Below are 21,402 nucleotides of genomic sequence, written 5' to 3'. Positions count from 1 at the left end.
AGTACCTATGTTTTCTTCTATGCAGTTTATTGTGTCAGGTCTTATGCTTAAGTCTTTGATCCATTTTGAATTAACTTTGGTACATGGTGACAAATAGCAGTCCAGTTTCATTCTTTTGCATGTGGCTTTCCAATTCTCCCAGCACCATTTATTGAAGAGGCTGTCTTTGCTCCATTGTATGTTTTTAGCTTCTTTGTCAAAAATTATCTGTCCATATTTATGTGGTTTTATTTCTGGGTTCTCAATTCTATTCCATTGGTCTATGTGTCTGTTTTTCTGCCAATACCATGCTGTTTTGATTATTGTAGCCCTGTAGTACAAGCCAAAGTCAGGAAGTGTGATACCTCCATTATTGTTCTTTTTCCTTAAGATTGCTTTGGCTATTCGGGGTCTTTTGTGGTTCCAAACAAATCTGATGATTTTTGTTCTATTTCTTTAAAATATGCCATTGGGATTTTGATGGGGATTGCATTGAATCTGTATATTGCTTTGGGTAATATGGCCATTTTAACTATGTTGATTCTTCCAATCCATGAGCACGGAATGTCTTTCCATTTCTTTGTGTCTTCTTCAATTTCTTTCAAAAATGTCTTATAGTTTTCAGCATATAGGTCTTTCACATCCTTGGTTAAGTTTATTCCTAGGTATTTTATTCTTTTTGCTGCAATTGCAAAAGGAATTGTTTTTTGTATTTCTTTTTCTGAGATTTCATTGTTAGTATATAGGAAGGCAATGGACTTTTGTGCGTTGATTTTGTAGCCGGCAACTTTACTGTATTCGTTGATTGTTTCTAATAGCTTTTTGGTGGAGTCTTTAGGGTTTTCTATATATAGCATCATGTCATCTGCAAAGAGTGATAATTTAACTTCTTCATTCCCAATTTGATGCCTTTTATTTCTTTCTCTTGCCTGATTGCTCTGGCAAGGACTTCCAACACTATGTTGAAAAGCAGAGGTGATAGGGGACATCCCTGTCGTGTTCCTGAACGTAGAGCAAAGGGCTTCAGTTTTTCTCCATTAATTATGAGATTAGCAGAGGGCTTGTCATATATGGCCTTTATTATGTTAAGGTATTTTCCTTCTATACCCATTTTATTAAGTGTTTTAATCATAAATGGATGTTGTATCTTGTCAAATGCTTTTTCTGCATCAATTGATATAATCATATGATTTTTGTCCTTTATTTTGTTTATGTGATGTATCACATTGATGGATTTGCGTATGTTGAACCATCCTTGTGCCCCGGGGATGAACCCCACTTGGTCGTGATGAATAATCTTTTTAATGCATTGTTGTATTCGATTTGCTAGAATTTTATTTAGGATTTTTGCATCGGTATTCATTAGAGATATTGGTCTGTAGTTTTCTTTTTTTGTGCTGTCCTTACCAGGTTTTGGTATCAGGGTAATGTTGGCCTCATAAAATGAGTTAGGGAGTACTGTCTCTTCTTCAATTTTTTGGAAGAGTTTGTGCAGAATTGGTATTAGATCCTCTTTGAAGGTTTGGTAGAATTCACTAGTGAAGCCATCTGGTCCCGGACTTTTGCTTTTGGGAAGGTTTTGGATGACTGATTCAATTTCGTTACTGGTGATCGGTCTGTTTAGATTTTCCAGTTCTTCATGGTTCAGCCTTGGGAGGCTATATGTTTCTAAGAACTTGTCCATTTCTTCTAGGTTGTTGAATTTGGTGGCATATAGTCCTTCATAGTATTCTTGGATGATCCTTTGTATTTCTGTGGTGTCCGTGATAAGTTCCCCTTTTACGTTTCTGATTTTGTTAATCAGTGTCTTCTCTTTTTATCTTAGTAAGTCTAGCCAAGGGTTTGTCAATTTTGTTAATCTTTTCAAAGAACCAGCTCTTTGTCACATTAATTTTTTCTATTGTCTTTTTGTTCTCTATTTCATTTAGTTCTGCTCTAATTTTTGTTATTTCCTTTCTTCTGCTGACCTTGGGTTTTACTTGTTCTTCTTTTTCTAGTTCTTTAAGGTGTAACATGAGGTTATTTATTTGGGAGTTTTCTTGTTTCTTGAGATAGGCCTGTAGTGAGATAAATTTCCTGCTTAAAACTGCTTTCGCTGCATCCCAAAAATTTTGGTAGGATGTATTTTCATTGTTATTTGTTTCTATGTATCTTTTGATCTCTCCTCTAACTTGTTCTTTGACCCAGTCCTTCTTTAAAAGTATGTTGTTTAATCTCCATGTATTTGTGTTTCTTCCCGCTTTCTTTTTACAATTGATATCCAATTTCAAAGCCTTGTGATCAGAGAATATGCATGGTATGATTTCAATCTTCTTAAATTTGTTGAGACTGATTTTATGTCCCAATATATGGTCTATCCTTGAGAATGTTCCATGTACACTAGAAAAGAATGTATAGTCTGATGTTTTAGGATGAAGTGCTCTATAAATGTCAATTATGTCCATTTCATCTAATGTGTCATTTAGGGCTACTATTTCGTTATTTATTTTCTGTTTGGATGATCTATCCATAGCTGTCAATGATGTATTTAAGTCCCCTAGTATAATTGTGTTTTGGTCAATTTCTCCCTTTAGTTCTGTTAGTAGTTGCTTGGTGTATTTCAGTGCTCCCTGATTGGGGGCATAAATATTGATGACTGTTATGTCTTCTTGTTGTACAGTCCCCTTCACCATTATGAAATGTCCATCTTTGTCTCTTGTTATCTTTTTCACCTTGAAGTCTGTTTCATCTGATATCATTATGGCTACACCTGATTTTCTCTGGGTACCATTTGCTTGGAGTGTCAATTTCCACCCTTTCACTTTGAGTCTATGCTTGTCCTTGTAGCTGAGATGTGTCTCTTGGAGACAGCATATGGTTGGGTTTAGTTTTTCGATCCAATCTGCTACTCTGTGCCTTTTTATTGGTGAGTTCAGTCCATTTACATTTAGGGTGATTATTGATATGTGAGGATTTCCTGTCATTCTATCTTTAGTTTTCTGGTAAGGCTGTGTCTCCATTGTTTCTTTGCCTTATTGTTGTCTATTATTTCTGTGTGGTGGTATTCTATTATGTTTGCCTCTGTTTCTTCTTTTATTTCAGTATATATTTCAATTCTGGATTTATTTTGAGTGGTTACCCTTAAGTTTATGTAAAAGAAAGTTTGATATTTAGAGTATTCCATTTTCTTCAGCACGCTTACTTTCTCCATTCCCATATTCGGTTCAGGCCTTTACTCTCCCCCTTTTTGAGTTGTGGTTGCCACAAATTGTCCCTGTTGATGGTGGTCGAATAGCCTCCTTTAGTATTTCTTGTAGTGCAGGTCGTGTATTAGAAAATTCCCTCAGCTTCTGTATGTCTGGAAAGGTCTTTATTCCTCCTTCATATCTAAAGGATATCTTTGCTGGATATATTATTCTTGGCTCATGGTTTCTCTCTTTCAATAGTTTGAATATTTGGTTTCACTCCCTCCTGGCTTGTAGAGTTTCTGCTGAAAAATCTGATGATAATCTAATGGGCTTTCCTTTGTAAGTTACCGTCTTCTTTTCCCTGGCTGCCTTGAGGATTCTTTCTTTGTCGTTGATTTTAGACAGCTTCAATACAATGTGCCTTGGAGAAGGCCTGTTGGGATTGAGGTAACTAGGTGTTCTATTTGCTTCTTGGATTCGAGGGTCCAGTTCTGTCCACAAATTTGGGAAGTTCTCATCGACAATTTGTTTGAATATATTCTCTTCCCTTCTCTCTTTCTTCTCCTTCTGGTATGCCCATTATTCTTATATTGCTCTTTCTGATGGAGTCAGAAAGTTCTTGTAGAGTTCTTTCATTTCTTTTAAGTCTCAAGTCTCTTTCTTCTTCTATCTGTGTCATTTCCAGGTTTCTATCTTCGATGTCACTGATTCTTTGCTCCATCTGGTCAACTCTACTACCTAAGCTGGTTATTTCATTCTTAATTTCTTCTATTGAGTTCTTAATCTCCAGAAATTCTATTTGGTTCTTTTTTAAGATTTCAATCTCTTTCGTAAAATGCTCATGCTGTTCTTTGATTGAGTTTCTGAGTTCATTTAACTGCCTATCTGTGTTTTTTTGTATCTCGTTGAGTTTTTTCAGAACTGCAATCTTGAATTCTCTGTCATTTAAGTCACACATTTCTGTATCTTTAAGTACCTTCTCTGGAGATTTTTCACTTTCTTTCTGAGCTATCTTGTTGCCTTGGTTATTCATGGCGATTACTGGTTTACTATTTCTCTTCCTAGACATCTACAGGAGTGGCTTCTGCAACAGGTTGATAGAAAGCGGTCTTTCTTTTGTTTGCCAGTACTTGTTGGTAGAATGTTTTATTATTTCTCCAACTGCAACTTATTTTTCTTCTCCACACGGTAGTGCTATGTTTTCTCTGCACTATTCCAACTTCTCACACAATGGGGGGATTCCCTGGGAGACGGGCTTCTCCTCTGTTAATAGTTCGTCTAGGTCACAGGGCGCAGTGTCCCGGTGGGTATGCGGAGAGCTTTTGATGTTCCAAAGCTCTTCCAGCTCCTGATTCAGAGCCCATATATTTCAGCAGTTCTGTTTACTCCTGCAGGGATCCACCCAGATAGGTGGGGCCAGGGGCGGGGTGAGTTGTGAGAGGTGGCCCAGAGCAATGGCGGCGACCACCACCACAGCCGGTCCTGCTTCCACAGCTCTCTCCCCTTTGCTGGAACTAGTTGGGCTGTGAATTTGTGTCAGCTCTCCACAGTTCTCAAAAAAGCAAATTTTCTGTTGTTTTGATCTGACACTGCTACTGTTTCGCTTCTAGCACCGGGCAGGTGGGGGCGGGGCGAGCTCTGGGAGGGGAGGGAGGGGGCGGCTAGTCTCAGTGCCTAAGGCTTCCGTTCTCTGCTCGGCAGTGAGGGCTTAAACCACCGTTTTCGGCCTTTTTCCCTCAGTCTTTACTCCGAGGTCTCTGCCGTGAGCGTTGGGTTCAGCCGTGTTATATGCTGTCCCCTCAGCCCTGTGGAGCCCTGGCGGAGCCCTAGCAGTCCGAGTTCTTCACTCTCCCGCAGCTGCGGTAGTTCCGGGAAGCAGCGAGCTCGGCGCACTGAGCTAGGTCTGCGTCCTGCGCCCGCGTGGCTCCGTCTCCGCGCGCTTCTCCCTTTCCTCCTCCCTCCACTCGCGCGAATCTCCCACCTGTAGGTGATTTCAGTCGGTAGTGGGCCTCTTCGTGTTGCCTGTCTGCTGTGCAGGGAGTCCTTTGTGGAGTTTTTGTTGTTCGATTCTTTGTAAATTCCAGGGGAGCTTTACAGAGGCTCACCTCACGCCGCCATTTTTCCGGAAGTCCCACCCCAATAAATTTAATAAAATAAAATAAAAAAAAAAGAAAATTTAAATTACCAAAAAAAAAAAAAAAAAAAAAAAGAGCAAATATTCTCATGTGTGAGCCATAAAGCAATTTCTTTTTTTTTTAATTAAAGTTTATTGGTGCGACAATTGTTAGTAAAGTTACATAGATTTCAGGTGTACAATTCTGTATTACATCATATATAAATCCCATTGTGTGTTCACCACCCAGAGTCAATTCTTCCATCACCATATATTTGATCCCCTTTACCCTCATCTACCTCTTGTGACAACATGGATGGGTCTTGAGAATATAATGCTAAGTGAAATAAGTCAGAAAAAGCAGAGAACCATATGATTTCACTGATATGTGGTATATAAACCAAAAACAACAAAAGAATAAGACAAACAAATGAGAAACAAAAACTCATAGACACAGACAATAGTTTAGTGGTTACCAGAGGGTAAGGGGGGGTGGGGGGTGGGAGATGAGGGTAAGGGGGATCAAATATATGGTGATGGAAGGAGAACTGACTCTGGGTGGTGAACACACAATGGGATTTATAGATAATGTAATACCGAATTGTACACCTGAAATCTATGTAATTTTACTAACAATAGTCACTGCAATAAATTAAAATAAAAGAAAAAGGCATTCTCCTGAATGGGAGAAGATATTTGCCAATGATACATCTGATATGGGGTTAATTTCCAATCTATAAAAAAACTCTTACAACTCAACACCAGAAAACCAAACAATCCAATTAAAAAATGGGTGGAAAACTTGAAGAGACTTTTCTCTAAATAGGACATATAGATGGCCAACAGACATATGAGGTCAGACAATTAAGTTCGTGAACTCATCTTAGAAAAAGTGCTGCATACCTCATTCCTAAATATCAGTATGGCCACCAGTGATATGGACACTGGTGCCTAGTCCACCCTTCAAAGCAATTTTGGAACTCTTTTTCTGGAATGGCCATCAGAGCTGTCATCGTACTACACTTGATGTCCAGAATATCATCAAAATGTCTTCCTTCCAATATTTCCTTTATCTTTGGGTAAAGAAAGAAGTCATTGGGGGCCAGATCAGGTGAGTAGGGAGGGTGTTCCAATAAGTGATTTGTTTACTGTCTAAAAACCCCCTTACAGACAGTGCCGTGTGAGTTGTTGCATTTTTATGATACAAGAGCCATGGATTGTTGGCAAAATGTTCAGGTCGTCTAACTTTTTCATGCAGTCTTTTCAGCACTTCCAAATAATAAACTTGGTTAATGGGGTGGCCAGATGTCTCAGTTGATTAGAGCGTGAGCTCTTAACAACAAGTTTGCCTGTTCAATTTCTGCATGTGATGGTGAGCTGTCCCCCCTGCAACTAAGATTGAAAACGGCGACTGGACTTGGAGCTGAGCTACATCCTCCACAACGAGACTGAAGGACAATGACATGACTTGGAGCTGATGGGTCCTGGAAAAAACACAGTGTTCCCCAATATTCCACAATAAAAATTAAAAAAAAAAACTTGGTTAACTGTCTCCAGTTGGTACAAATGCATTCATAATACACCATCCCTCTGATATCAAATAAGGTTAGTAACATCATTGCAACAAATTCTTGAACTTAATTGTGAGACCTCATATGAAAAGATGCTCAGCATCACTAATCATTAGAGAAATGCAAATAAAAACCTCAATGAGGAGAGACGTCATAAAAGTGTGGTGTGAGGTGAGGATCTTGAAATCTCCCCTGGAATTTACAACAAATTGAACAACTATAACTCCACAAAGGACTCCCTGTGTAACAGACAGGCAAAACTAAGAGGCTCACTACAGAAATAGCCTAAAGGTGGGCAAATAGCGTGAGCAGGGGAGGAGGGAAGGGAGAAGTGCAGAGATGGAGTCACATGAGCGCAGGACGCAGACCTAGCTCAGTGCTCCGAGCTCGCTGCATCCCAGAACTACCACAGCTGCGGGAGAGGGAAGAACTCGGACTACTAGGGCTCCACTTATGGCCCAGAGGGCTGAGGAGACAGCATATAACATGGCTGAACCCAACACTCACGGAAAGACCTCGGAGCAAAGACTGAGGGAAGAAGGCTGAAAATGGTGGTTTAAAGCCTCACTGCCGAGCAGAGAACAGAAGCCTTAGGCACTGAGACTAGCCGCCCCCTCCCTACCCTTCCAGAGCTCGCCCCGCCCCCACCTACCCAGTGCTAGAAGTGGAACAGTAGCAATGTCAGATCAAAAGAACAGAATATTTGCAGTTCTGAGAACTGTGGTCTGCAGACACGATTCACAGCCCAACTAGTTTGGGCAAAGGGGAGGGAAACATGGAAGCAGGACCGGCTGCGGTGGTGGTTGCAGCCATTGCTCTGGGCCACCTCTCACAACTCACCCTGCCACTGTCCCCACCTATCTGAGTAGATCCCTGCAGGAGTAAACAGAACTGCTGAAACATATGGGCTCTGAATCTGGTGCAGGAAGAGCTTTGGAACTTCAAAAGCTCTCCTCATCCCCACACAGACGCAGTGCCCTATGACCCAGGCAAACTGTTAACGGAGGAGAAGCCTACCTTCCAGAGAATACCCTCATTGTGTGAGAAGCTGAAATGGTGCAGAGAATACATAGCACTACCGTGTGAGAGAGAAAAAAAGGCTTCAGTCGGAGAGAAAATAAAACATTCTACCAACACATACTGGAAAACAAAAGAAAGACCTCTTCCTACCAACCTGTTGCAGAACCCACTCCTATAGATGTCTAGGAAGAGAAATAATAAATTAGTAATTGTCATGAATAACCAGGGCAACAAGACAGCTCAGAAAGAAAGTGAAAAGTCTCCAGAAAAGGAACTTAAAGAAATGGAAATATGTGACTTAAATCACAGAGAATTCAAGATTGCAGTTTTGAAAAATGTTGAAATGCAACAAAACAGAGATAGGCAGTTTAGTGAACTCAGAAACACAATCAAAGAACAACATGAACATTTTACCAAAGAGATTGAAATTTTAAAAAAGAACCAAACAGACATGGATGGAAGAAGAAAGAGACTTGAAACTTAAAAGAAATGAAAGAATTCTACAAAAACTTTCTGACTCCATCAGAAAGAGCAATATAAGAATAATGGGAATAACAGAAGGAGAAGAAAGAGAGAAGGGAACAGAGAATATATTCAAACAAATAATCGAGGAGAACTTCCCAAACTTGTGGAAAGAACTGGATCCTCAAATCCAAGAAGCAAATGGAACACCTAATTACCTCAATCCCAACAGGCCTTCTCCAAGACACATTGTATTGAAGCTGTCAAAAATCAATGACAAAGAAAGAATCCTCAAGGCAGCCAGGGAAAAGAAGACAGTAACCTAAAAAGGAAAGCCCATTAGAATATCATCAGATTTTTCAGCAGAAACTCTATAAGCCAGGAGGGAAAGGAACCAAATACTCAAACTATTGAAAGAGAGAAATTACGAACCAAGAATAATATATCCAGCAAAGATATCCTTTAGATATGAAGGAGGAATAAAGACCTTTTCAGACATACAGAAGCTGAAGGAATTTTCTAATACATGACCTCCACTACCAGAAATACTAAAGGAGGCTATTCAACCACCATCAACAGGGACACTTTATTGCAACCAAAACATGAAAAGGGGGAGAGTAAAGGCCTGACCCGGAATATGAAATGGAGAAAGTAAGCGTGCTGAAGAAAATGGAATACTCTAAATGTCAAATTTTCTTTTACATAAACTTAAGGGTAACCACTCAAAAACAATCCAGAACTGAAATATGTACTGTAATAAAGAAGAAACAGAGGGAAACATCATAGAAGACCACCACACAGAAATAATAGACAACAACAAAAAGGCAAAGAAACAATGGAGACACAGTCTTACCAGAAAACTAAAGATAGAATGACAGGAAATCCTCACATATCAATAATTACCCTAAATGTAAATGGACTGAACTCATCAATAAAAAGGCACAGATTAGCAGATTGGATCAAAAAACTAAACCCAACCACATGCTGTCTCCATGAGACACATTTCAGCTACAAGGACAAGCATAGACTCAAAGTGAAAGGGTGGAAATTGACACTCCAAGCAAATGGTATCCAGAGAAAATCAGGCGTAGCCATAATGATATCAGATGAAACAGACTTCAGGGTGAAAAAGGTAATAAGAGACAAAGACGGACATATCATAATGGTAAAGGGGACTATAAAAAAAGAAGACATGACAGTTATTAATATTTATGCCCCAATCAGGGAGCACCGAAATATACCAAGCAACTACCAATAGAACTAAAGGGAGAAGTTGACCAAAACACAATTATACTAGGGGACCTAAATACATCATTGACACCTGTGGATAGAACATCCAAACAGAAAATAAATGATGAAATAGCAGCCCTAAATGACACATTAGATGAAATGGACATAATTGACATTTATAGAGCACTTCATCCTAAAACATCGGACTATACATTTTTTTCTAGTATACACGGAACATTCTCAAGGATATACCATATATTGGGACATAAAATCAGCCTCAGCAAATTTAAGAAGATTGAAATCATACCAAGCATATTCTCTGATCACAAGGCTTTGAAATTGGATATCAACTGCAAAAACAAAGCAAGGAAAACCACAAATACATGGGTATTAAACAACATACTTTTAAAGAACGACTGGGTCAAAGAAGAAGTTAGAGGAGAGATCAAAAGATACATAGAAACAAATGACAATGAAAATACATCCTATCAAAATTTTTGGGATGCAGCGAAAGCAGTTTTAAGAGGGAAATTTATATCTTATTAGGCCTATCTCAGGAAATAAGAAAAATCCCAAATAAACAACCTCACATTACACCTTAAAGAACTAGAAAAAGAAGAACAAATGAAACCAAACTTCAGCAGAAGAAAGGAAATAATAAAAATCAGAGCAGAACTAAATGAAATAGAAAACAAAAAGACATTAGAAAATATCAATGTGACAATGAGCTGGTTCTTTGAAAAGAATAACAAAATTGACAAACCCTTGGCTAGGTTTACTAAGATAAAAAGAGAGAAAGCACTAATAAACAAAATCAGAAATGAAAAAGGGGAAGTTATCAAGATGCCATAGAAATACAAAGGATCTTTCAAGAATGCTATGAAGGACTATATGCCACCAAATTCAATAACCTAGAAGAAATGGACAAGTTCTGAGAAACATACAGTCTTCTTAGGCTGAACAATGAAGAACTGGAAAATCTAAACAAACCATCACCAGTAAGGAAATTGAATCAGTCATCCAAAACCTTCCCAAAAGCAAAAGTCTGGGACCTGATGGCTTCACTAGTGAATTCTACCAAACCTTCAAAGAGGCTCTAATACCAATCCTACTCAAACTCTTCCAAAAAATTGAAGAAGAGACAGTACTCCTTAACTCATTTTATGAGGCCAACATTACCCTGATACCAAAACCTGGCAAGGACAACACAAAAAAAGAGAAGTGCAGACCCTTATCTCTGATGAATACAGATGCAAAAATCCTAAACAAAATTGTAGCAAATTGAATACAACAATGCATTAAAAAGATTATTCATCACGACCAAGTGGGGTTCATCCCAGGGGCACAAGGATGGTTCAACATACACAAAACCATCAATGTGATGCAATACATAAAAAAAATAAATAAATAAATAAAGGGCAAAAATCATACGATTATATCAATTGATGCAGAAAAAGCATTTGACAAGTTAAAACATCCATTTATGATTAAAGCACTTAATAAAATAGGTATAGAAGGAAAATACCTTAACATAATAAAGGCCATATATGACAAGCCCTCAGCTAATCTCATAATTAACGGTGAAAAACTGAAGCCCTTTGCTCTACGTTCAGGAACACGACAGGGCTGCCCCTATCACCTCTGGTTTCCAACATAATGTTGGAAGTCCTTGCCAGAGCAATCAGGCAAGAGAAAGAAATAAAAGTCATCCAGGGGCCGGCCTGGTGGCTCAGGTGGTTAGATCTCCATGCTCCTAACTCCGAAGGCTGCCGGTTTGATTCCCACATGGGCCAGTGGGCTCTCAACCACAAGGTTGCCGGTTCTACTCCTCGAGTCCCGCAAAGGATGGTGGACAGTGCCCCGCGAACTAAGATTGAACATGGCACCTTGAGCTGAGCTGCCGCTGCGCTCCTGGATGGCTCAGTTGGTTGGAGCGAGTCCTCTCAACCACGAGGTTACTGGTTCGACTCCCGCAAGGGATGGTGGGCTGTGCCCTCTGCAACTAGAAAACGGCAACTGGACCTGGAGCTGAGCTGCACTCTCCACAATTAAGACTGAAAGGATAACAACTTGAAGCTGAATGGCACCCTCCACAACTAAGATTGAAAGGACAACAACTTGACTAGGATGGAGCTGATGAATCCTGGGAAAACACACTATTATTCCCCAATAAAAAGTCCTGGAAGTACACACTGTTCCCCAATAAAGTCCTGTTCCCCTTCCCCAATAAAATCTTTGAAAAAAGAGGCATCCAAATTGGGAAAGAAGAAGTTAAATTGTCACTCTCTGCAGAATATGTGATGCTGTATATAGAAAATCCTAAAGACTCCACCAATAGAAACAATCAATGAATACAGTAAAGTTGCCGGGTACAAAATCAACGTACAAAAGTCCATTGCAATGAGCATTGGAGCACACATGTCTTTATCTCTAAATGATTTCACTGATATGTGGTATATAAACCAAAAACAACAAAAGAACAAGACAAACAAGTGAGAAACAGAAACTCATAGACACAGATAATAGTTTAGTGGTTGCCAGAGGGTAAGGGGGGTGGGGGGGGGGTGGGGTGGTGAGGGTAGGGGGGATCGAATATATGGTGATGGAAAGAGAACTGACTCTGGGTGATGAACACACAATGGGATTTATAGATGATGTAATACAGAATTGTACACCTGAAATCTATAATTTTTTACTAACAATTGTCCCCCCAATAAATTTAAAAAAAAAGTTAAAAAAAAAAGTCATGCATTCCTATATATACTAAATGAAATCTCAGAAAAAAAAAAAAAAAAAAAATTTTTTTTTTTTGCAGCAAATAATATAAAAAAAATATAGGAAAACTTAACCAAGGATGTGAAAGGCCTATATGCTGAAACCTACAAGACATTTTTTTTAAAAGAAATTGAAGAAGATACAAAAAAATGGAAAGACATTCCGTATCATGGATTGGAGGAATCAACGTAGTTAAAATGGCCATATTACCCAAAGCAATATTCAGATTCAATGCAATCCCCATCAAAATCCCGATGGTATTTTTTAAATAAATAGAACAAAATATCATCAGATTTGTTTGGAAACACAAAAGACCCCGAATAGTCAAAGGCAATCTTAAGAAAAAGAACAATGCTAGATTTATCACACTCCCTGACTTTAGCTTGTATTACAGGGCAACAATAATCAAAACAGCACAGTATTGGCAGAAAAAGAGACACATAGACCAATGGAATAGAATTGAGAACCCAGAAAAAAAACCACATAAATATGGACAGATTTTTTTGAAGAAAAAAAAAAAAACAATGGAGGAAAGACAGCCTCTTCAATAAATGGTCCTGGCAGAATTGGAAAGCCACGTGCAAAAAAATGAAACTGGACTGCTATTTGTCACCATGTACCAAAATTAATTCAGAATGGATCAAAGACTTAAGTATAACACCTGACACAATAAACTGCATAGAAGAAAACATAGGTACTAAACTTATGGATCTTGGGTTCAAAGAGCATTTTATGAATTTGTCTCCAAAGGCAATGGAAGTAAAAGCTAAAATAAACGAATGGGACTATATGAAACTTAAAAGCTTCTGCACAGCAAAAGAAACCATCGACAAAATAAAGAGGCCACCAACTGAATGGGAGGAGAGTTTTGCAAACAGTGCCTCCGATAAGAGGTCAATACCCAAAATATACAAGGAACTCATACAACTCAATAACAAAAATACAAGCAACCCAATTGAAAAATGGGCAGAAGACTCAAAGAGACATTCTCCAAAGTGGACATACAGATGGCAAATAGACATATGAAAAATGCTCAACATCACTATTCATCAGAGAAACGCAAATAAAAACCACAATGAGATATCACCTCACCCTAGTCAGAATGGCTATCATCAACAAGACAAATAGTAACAAGTGTTGGAGAGGCTGTGGAGAAAAAGAAACCCTCATACACCGTTGGTGGGAATGCAGACTGGTGCAGTCTGTATGGAAGGCAGTGTGGAGGTTCCTCAAAAAATTACGAATAGAATTACCATATGACCCATCAATCCCTCTCCTGGGTATCTACCCAAAGAATCTGAAAACAGTTATACATAAAGGCAAGTGTGCTCCAATGTTCATTGCAGGTTTTTTACGGTGGCCAAGACATGGAAACAACCAAAATGTCCTTCGATAGATGAATGGATAAAGAAGTTGTGGTATATATATACACAATGGAATACTATTCGGCGGTAAGAAAAGATGAAATAGGACCATTTGTGACAACATGGATGGATCTTGAGAGTATAATGCTAAGCGAAATAAGTCAGACAGAAAAAGCAGAGAACCATATGATTTCACTGATATGTGGTATATAAACCAAAAACAACAAAAGAACAAGACAAACAAATGAGAAACAAAAACTCATAGACAAAGACAATAGTTTAGTCATTACCAGAGGGTAAGGGGGGGTGGGAGATGAGGGTAAGGGGGATCAAATATATGGTGATAGAAGCAGAACTGACTCTGGGTGGTGAACACACATAGTGATTTATAGGTGATGTAATACAGAATTGCACACCTGAAATCTATGTAACTTTACTAACATTTGTCACCCCAATAAACTTTAATTAAAATGAAAAGAGTAGAATTACCTGTGTTTCATTTTCCACTCTTGGGTATCTATCCAAAGAAATTGAAAACACTAATTTGAAAAAAATATATGCACCCCTATGTTCATTGCAGCACTATTCTCAATAGTTAAGATATGGAAACAACCGAAATGCCCGTCGATAGATGATTAAATAAAGAAGTTGCGGCACATTTATACGATGAAGTATTACTCAACCATAAAAAAGAATAAAATGTTACCATTTGCAACAGCATAGATGGACCTAGGTATATTATTCTAAGATAAATAAGTAAGACTGAGAAAGACAAGTACCATATGATCTCACTTATATGTGGAATTTAAAGAACAGAATAAATGAAAAAACAAAACAGAAATAGACCACTATTATTATTATTGAATGATCATTTTTAACTTGGTGCTTTGTTTCTCTAACCCTTGTCCCTATTTCTTCCACTAAGTGTCAATGTTAGATAAATGTACAATCCTCTCTCTCTCTCTGTCTCTCTGTCTCTCTCTGTCTCTCTCTCTCTCCTCTCTGTTTCTTCTCATAATCCTGGAGATAAGTGAGTGTCTCAGAGAGAAAAATCTCAAGATGAAAAAATACCCTAAACAACCCCCTGATAACCCCCACCACCTACAAATCATTGAATTCTTTCATCACTCTTATCAAGTTATAGACTACTTTCCAGTCATAGACCCTAGAGAGTCTTCAAATTTTCATGTTTTTTCCCCTGGGAAAAAATGACTCCCAAATTGGCAAAAGAAGTCAAAATTAATACACATAAACATTAACACAAAATAAGTCAAATTAATATACATTTAAATGTCATGTTTAAATTTATGTCACTTTGAGATGTCTACATAAATTGATACCATCAACTGTAGAACAAATGACATATAAATTGTATTTAACATAGCACGTGCATATATTTCAGTATAGTTGGTGTGATGGATGGAGGCAGGTAACTGCAACTATATCAGAGCTTCTCAACCAGGACTGATTTGGTCCCCCCAGGAGATATTTGACAGCATTCAGCGATATATTTTGTTGTCACAACTGGAGATGCTATTGACATCTAGTGGGTGGAGGGCATGGATGCTGATAAACACTCTACAGTGGACAGGACAGCCCCCCACACCAAAGAATCGTCCATCTCAAATGTCAGGAGTGCCGAGTTTGAAAAGGCTGACCTAGATGGTCTAGGAGTGAGATTGCATATTAGAATCACCAGGGCAGGGGGTGGGGAGCTTTTGAAGGCTCCTGGTTTCCTAAAGCCCACCACAGACCAATTCAATTAGGGTCGCCAAGGATAGCGCCCAGGTCATCTCAATGTGAGTCTCATTTTAAAGATTGAGAACCACCCACTGATTATCATAGGGGTCCATTGCTCCCTGGGCAGAAAGACCTGCCCCACCAGGGTCCCATGGGCCAATCACAGAGCTTGTGCTGGCAGAAGAACCCTTCTTATTGGAGATGTCATTTGCATGGAATACCCTCAGGGTGCAAGGAAGCCCTGGCCTCTGGGAGGTGAGTACCAGCTCTTGTACCTCTTTCTCTGTCTCATCTTTTAAGTAAACAGCAGTTACTGGCTGAGTCTCTACCACAGAGCGTTGCAAGATTTAATGGTTGGTGTGAGACTTCTAGAAACTTTTTTGAGCTCCTTGGGCTGAACTATCTTTTATAAGAATGAGAAAACAAACATAGAGGGGACAGCTGCCCATGATTCCATATGCATTTTTTCTTCTGTTATTTTTAAGTGTTTCATTGAGGTATAATTTCTATCTCATAAACTCCACGCATGTTAAATTAAGCATGCAGTGATTTTTAGTGGACTTCCAGAGTTGTGAAACCATCACCACACTCCAGTTTCAGAACATTTCCATCGCCCCAGAGAGATCCCTCATGCCCATCTGTGGGACCCTTGCATCTCCACCATAAATTCAAGCAGTCCCAACTATTGTGTCTGAGCTTCAATCTTCCATCTATAATTTGGGATGGAATCACTCCTGGATCCCAAAATACAGATGCAAGTGTCACAGTCATTCAGGCTCAAGGAGAGTAATGTGGTCATGGAATTTATGGGTTTCTATTTTTTTCTCCCCAAATACCTGTGGTGACAGAGCATCTAGGCACTGCTGCTAATGACAATTCTGTCATCCCAAGCTGTAGCATAGCTCTTCCTTTCAGCAGGTGCCTTTATTTTTATTTCGCCATGATGCCAGAGAGCCTCTCGGGCTTCTGCTCAGCTCCTAAGTTTATCAGCTCTGGTCTACATCCTTCCATCACTCACATCTATTTAAAATAAGGAATTACTCTTCCTTCCCTTCAAAGGTAAAGCCATTCACCTGGAGTCCCATTGGGACTCACCTCCATCAACTCACCATTATTCATTTTCCAAGGCTCCCTCTCAAATTCTGCTTCATTCTGCCTACAAATATACCCAAGTCACTAACTCCCTTGTGTTCCCCACCCATTCATCCTGGGTAGGAACAGCCCTCTTTCACAATTGGAAGAGCAGACAGTATGACCTAAGTAAGTGAGTGCCTCTGCCGCTGCCATGACAAGGCTACGTCTCAGGGAAGGGGCCTCTGTAGTCCCAGCCTCCTGTGGTGCCACATCCGGCAGGGTGCATCAGTGAGAACTGGGGTTAAATGACTTATTATCCATAGTTACTTGACCAGGGTCAGCAGGGTTCTCAAATGCGCACGTTCATTCTTACACGTTTGTACAAAACTGGAAATTCCTCTTTCTTCCTTTTGTAACTTCATTTGGCTCTCCACCCTGTGTCTCCCTCAGGGAGTTATGCACCAGCCCCTGGGTGGCCCGGAGAGCTTCCTACCTTGTGACTCACTTAGGTTTGCCACTTAGCTTTGCAGATTCATCTTCTCATTCTCGGTGTGGCTTGGATATCTAATCTGGTTTTGCTGGCCTGGGCTACCTTATTTAGGAAGTGTGTAGTTCTGAGTTGGTGTTAACTTCAATCCTAGCTGGTCTCCTTTTAGTTACATAAGGATCAAATTATCAATCTGTAAGCAGTACTCTGAACAGAACCAGATGGTGACTTTCTGCCTATCTTACTGTCTGTTTCAGACTGTGCTTTTCTGTGTTCGGTCTTTAGGTGCAAGCCTTTTTCCTCCTCATTGTCTATACCTAAAATTCCATCAGACTTCATTTTCCTCTTGCGTTGGTCTGCTTGTCAAGGAATTTAACCCCTCCCTTCACCTTCTGGGCTCTTAAAGCTGGAACCTCGGTCCTCACTCTATCAATTGTGTTTCTATGAGTAGCTGTGTCCCAGTCTAGTCAAGTCTGGCTTCTAACCTCATAACCTCACCACCTTCCCAAAATGTCTTCCTTCAGTCTTCACTGAAAAATGTGACAGACATGGCGTGTTCCCCCTTGGATAACTCTCTATGACTGGGGTGACCTATCCTCTATTTCAAGTGTTTTCCTCACAAAACCAAATGCAGGCAATTGAAGACAGCATTGAAAAAGGACAATAACATGACAAAATCTTCCATGGCATTGACACTTAAGCACTCATTGGTTTCTGGGGGTGTATATGCTTTCAGTAGTTTTCCATGTGAGGAGGTGGTGGTCTTGCTTCCACCGGTGTGTAACTTGATGTTTTTTGTTTGTTTTGTTTTATTTTCTTTTGACTTAGTAGGTCAGCATGAGCATTTTTATACTAAATATTTCATAATGATTATGAGCCCTTATTATCCATTGTGTTGAAACATTTCGCATAGTTTTTCTTCCTGTTGAATGTCATTTCCCCCAGGTCCTTACTAAACAGTTGTATCTCATCTTGTGAATCATCCCTAATGTTGCCCATTTAATGCCTGAGGATGTAGAGATTTTCATGTTTTTATTTAGTTGGTTGAGACTGTGTATCAGTGATTGAGAGTGCAGGTTCTTGAGTTAAACGTCCTTCGTGATTATCTTGGCTTTAACTCGAGCAGCTGTGTAAACCTGGGCCTCTGCCAGTGGTCCTGAAACCAGCATTCATCATGATCACCTGGAAGGTTTGTTGAAACAAAGCTTCCTGGGCCCATCCTCAGAGCTTCCAATTTGGTAGGTCTGGTGTTGAGCCGAAGAATCTGCATTTTGCACAAGTTCCCAGACAATGCTGCTGGTCTGGGGGCCACACTGGGAGAACCACTACACTAACCCTCAGATTCATCATACAAAGTACAGATAACAGATTTGTCTGATGAGATTGTTACAGGGACAAAATGTGATCAATATGTGTAATACTTCCCAGCACATAGTAAATACTCAGATGCTAATTGTTATAATGGCTCCTTTAAAGAGACAGGGATTATCTGTGTTTATGAGTTTTTGTTTCTTTTTCTTTCCTCTTTTTTTTTATTATGAGACATATGAGAATCAGAACTGTTTGAAATGAAGAGTTTACAGTACTGCTAGTAAATCTAAGTTTAATTTTTTTTTTTTTTAAATTGGGGAATATTGTGGAACAGTGTGTTTTTCCAGGATGTCCAGTCATTGTTTTTGTTTTTTTTTTCAATTTAGTTGTGGGGGGGGGCACAGCTCATTTGTTCATGTGGGAATCGAACCTGCGACCTTGGTGTTCTGAGCACTATGCTCCATCCACTGAGCTGCAACCACTGAGCCAACGGTTGCCCACCGGCAGCTCAGCTACAAGCTCAAGCTGTTGTTTTCAATCTAATTGTGGAGGGCGCAGTTCACTGGCTCATGTGGGAATTGAACTGACAACCTTGTTGTTAAGAGCTTGCACTCTAACCAACTGAGCCATCTGGCTGCCCCCCACCCCTTTTTTAAAGTTTTACTGTTTTTTTTTTTTTTTTTTTAAAGTTTATTGGGGTGACAATGGTTAGTAAAGTTACATAGGTTTCAAGTGTACAATTCTGTAATACATCATCTAAAACTACTGTCTATGTCTATCAGTTTTTATTTCTTTGTCTTGTTCCTTTTTTTTTTTTTTTTAATTAAATTTATTGGGGTGACAATTGTTAGTAAAATTACATAGATTTCAGGTGTACAATTCGGTATTACATCATCTATAAATCCAATTGTGTGTTCACCACCCAGAGTCAGTTCTCCTTCCATCACCATATATTTGATCCCTTTTACTCTCATCTACTACCCCCGACCCCCCACCCCCCTTACCCTCTGGTAACCACTAAACTATTGTCTGTGTCTATGAGTTTTCCTTTCTCATTTGTTTGTCTTGTTCTTTTGTTGTTTTTGGTTTATATCCCACATATCAGTGAAATCACATGATTCTTGACTTTTCTGTCTGACTTATTTCGCTCAGCATTACACTCTCAAGATCCATCCATGTTGTCACAAACGGCACTACTTCATCTTTTCTTATGGCAGAGTAGTATTCCACTGTGTATATATACCACATCTTTATCCAGTCATCTATTGGATAAATCCAATCATCCAAACAACCTTTTTGGTTGTTTCCATGTCTTGGTCACTGTAAATAAAGCTTCAGTGAATATTGGAGCACATATATCTTTATGGGTAAATGTTTTCTGATTTTTTTTTTTTTTTGGTGGGTACCCAGGAGAGGGATTGCTGGGTCATATGGCAATTCTATTCTTAATTTTTTGAGGAACCTCCACACTGCCTTTCATAGTGGCCTCACCAATCTGCATTCCCACCAACAGTGTCTGAGAGTTCCTTTTTCTCCACAGCCTCTCCAACACTTGTTATTATTATATTTGTCTTGTTGATGATAGCCATTCTAACTGCTGTGAGGTGATATATCATTGTGGTTTTCATTTGCGTTTCTCTGATGATTAGTGATGTTGAGCATCTTTTCATATGTCTATTTGCCATCTGTATATCCTCTTTGGAGAAATGTCTATTTAGGTCCTCTGCCTATGTTTTAATTGAGTTGTTTATTTTTTTGTTGTTGAGTTGTATGAGTTCCTAAAATATATAAGAGTTTTGTTTCTTTCTTTGTTTGTTTTGTTCCTTTGTTGCTTTCAGTTTTATATCCAGACACAGACAATAGTTTAGTGGCTACCAGAGGGTAAGAGGGGAGGGGAGTGATAGATAAGGGTAGATAAGGATCAAATATATGGTGATGGAAGGAGAACTGACTCTGGTTGGTGAGCACACAATGTGATATATAGATGATGTATTACAGAATTGTACTTTTGAAACCTATGTAACTTTACTAACCATTCTCAACTCAATAAACTTTAATTAGAAAAAGACAGGGATTACAGGAAAATGTAAAAGGGAATTATCCAGATAATCAGGTTATATTTATAAAATGAACACTTCATGCAGTCATATTTTGTCCTTTAATTCTGCCACTTCTAAGTCAGAGCTACATTAAGTTCCTCTTAATGTTTTTAAACATTTATATTTGCACATTTGTGTATGCAGATATACAATATAATCTCTAGTTGGTCATACATATTAACTATCATAATTAATACTGACAATCTGATTAATGATTACACACATGTGTGTACATCCATGTATATAGTTAGACATGCATGAACCAGATCAATGGAGAAATTTTCCAGCATCACAGATAAACACCTCGTCTGTGAGGTGGGAAAGGCAAATACTGTTCCAGATTAGTTTTGCTTGTTATGAACTTCATGTAAAGTAAATTAATTCAATTATTGTTTTTTGGTTTTTGTTTTTGGTAAAGTGTCTTTCACACCTGCAGTTTGGGAACATGAACACAGGTGCTGGGACTAGATGTGCATGCATCCTTTGTAGACCTAAGCCCTCATTTATTTGGGGTATGTAACCAGGAATGGTATGTAACCATGAGTACAGTGAGCACATGAGTACAGTGAGCTATAATAAAAACCACCCATGAGTTTGGCAATGCAGTTTTTTTTTTTTCAATTTAACATCTGTAGGAATGAAGGAGAGTTTGACTTCATTATAGGCAACAGTGTGTGATATCTGTCTTCAACTAAAATTTTTTTTTAAGTTTTCAATTACAGTTGACATTCAACATTATATTAGTTTCAGGTGTACAACATAGTGATTAGACATTTATATAACTTAGGAAGTGAGCACCCAATAAATCTAGAATCCACCTGGCACCATGCATAATTACTACAGTATTATTGACTATATTCTTTATAATTCTATTGCCTACTTTACATCACTATGACTATTTTTATAACTGGCAATTTGTACTTCTTAATCACTGTATTTTTAACCATTCTGATGGGGTGTCATTTTCCGGCACTAGGTTCTTAATTTGCATTCATCTCAGGTGTAATGAG

At 38.9% G+C, this 21,402-nt stretch overlaps 1 protein-coding gene across 1 annotated transcript in view; it reads left to right on the top strand.

Annotated features, from left to right (window-relative positions):
- The first annotated feature begins 15,240 nt into the window (after positions 1-15,240).
- The window catches only part of NLRP7 (NLR family pyrin domain containing 7), a 38,144-nt gene continuing 31,982 nt past the window's right edge, over positions 15,241-21,402 (top strand). Inside the window, exon 1 of the mRNA XM_074315861.1 lies at positions 15,241-15,354. Within this exon, the coding sequence (XP_074171962.1) occupies positions 15,241-15,354 (114 nt within the window). The remainder of the gene's footprint in view (positions 15,355-21,402) is intronic.

This window comes from Rhinolophus sinicus, linkage group LG11, assembly GCF_036562045.2.
Source record: "Rhinolophus sinicus isolate RSC01 linkage group LG11, ASM3656204v1, whole genome shotgun sequence".
NCBI classification, from domain to species: domain Eukaryota; kingdom Metazoa; phylum Chordata; class Mammalia; order Chiroptera; family Rhinolophidae; genus Rhinolophus; species Rhinolophus sinicus.
Note: the sequence above shows the minus strand (reverse complement) of the source record. Positions and strands in the feature narration are given on the sequence as shown.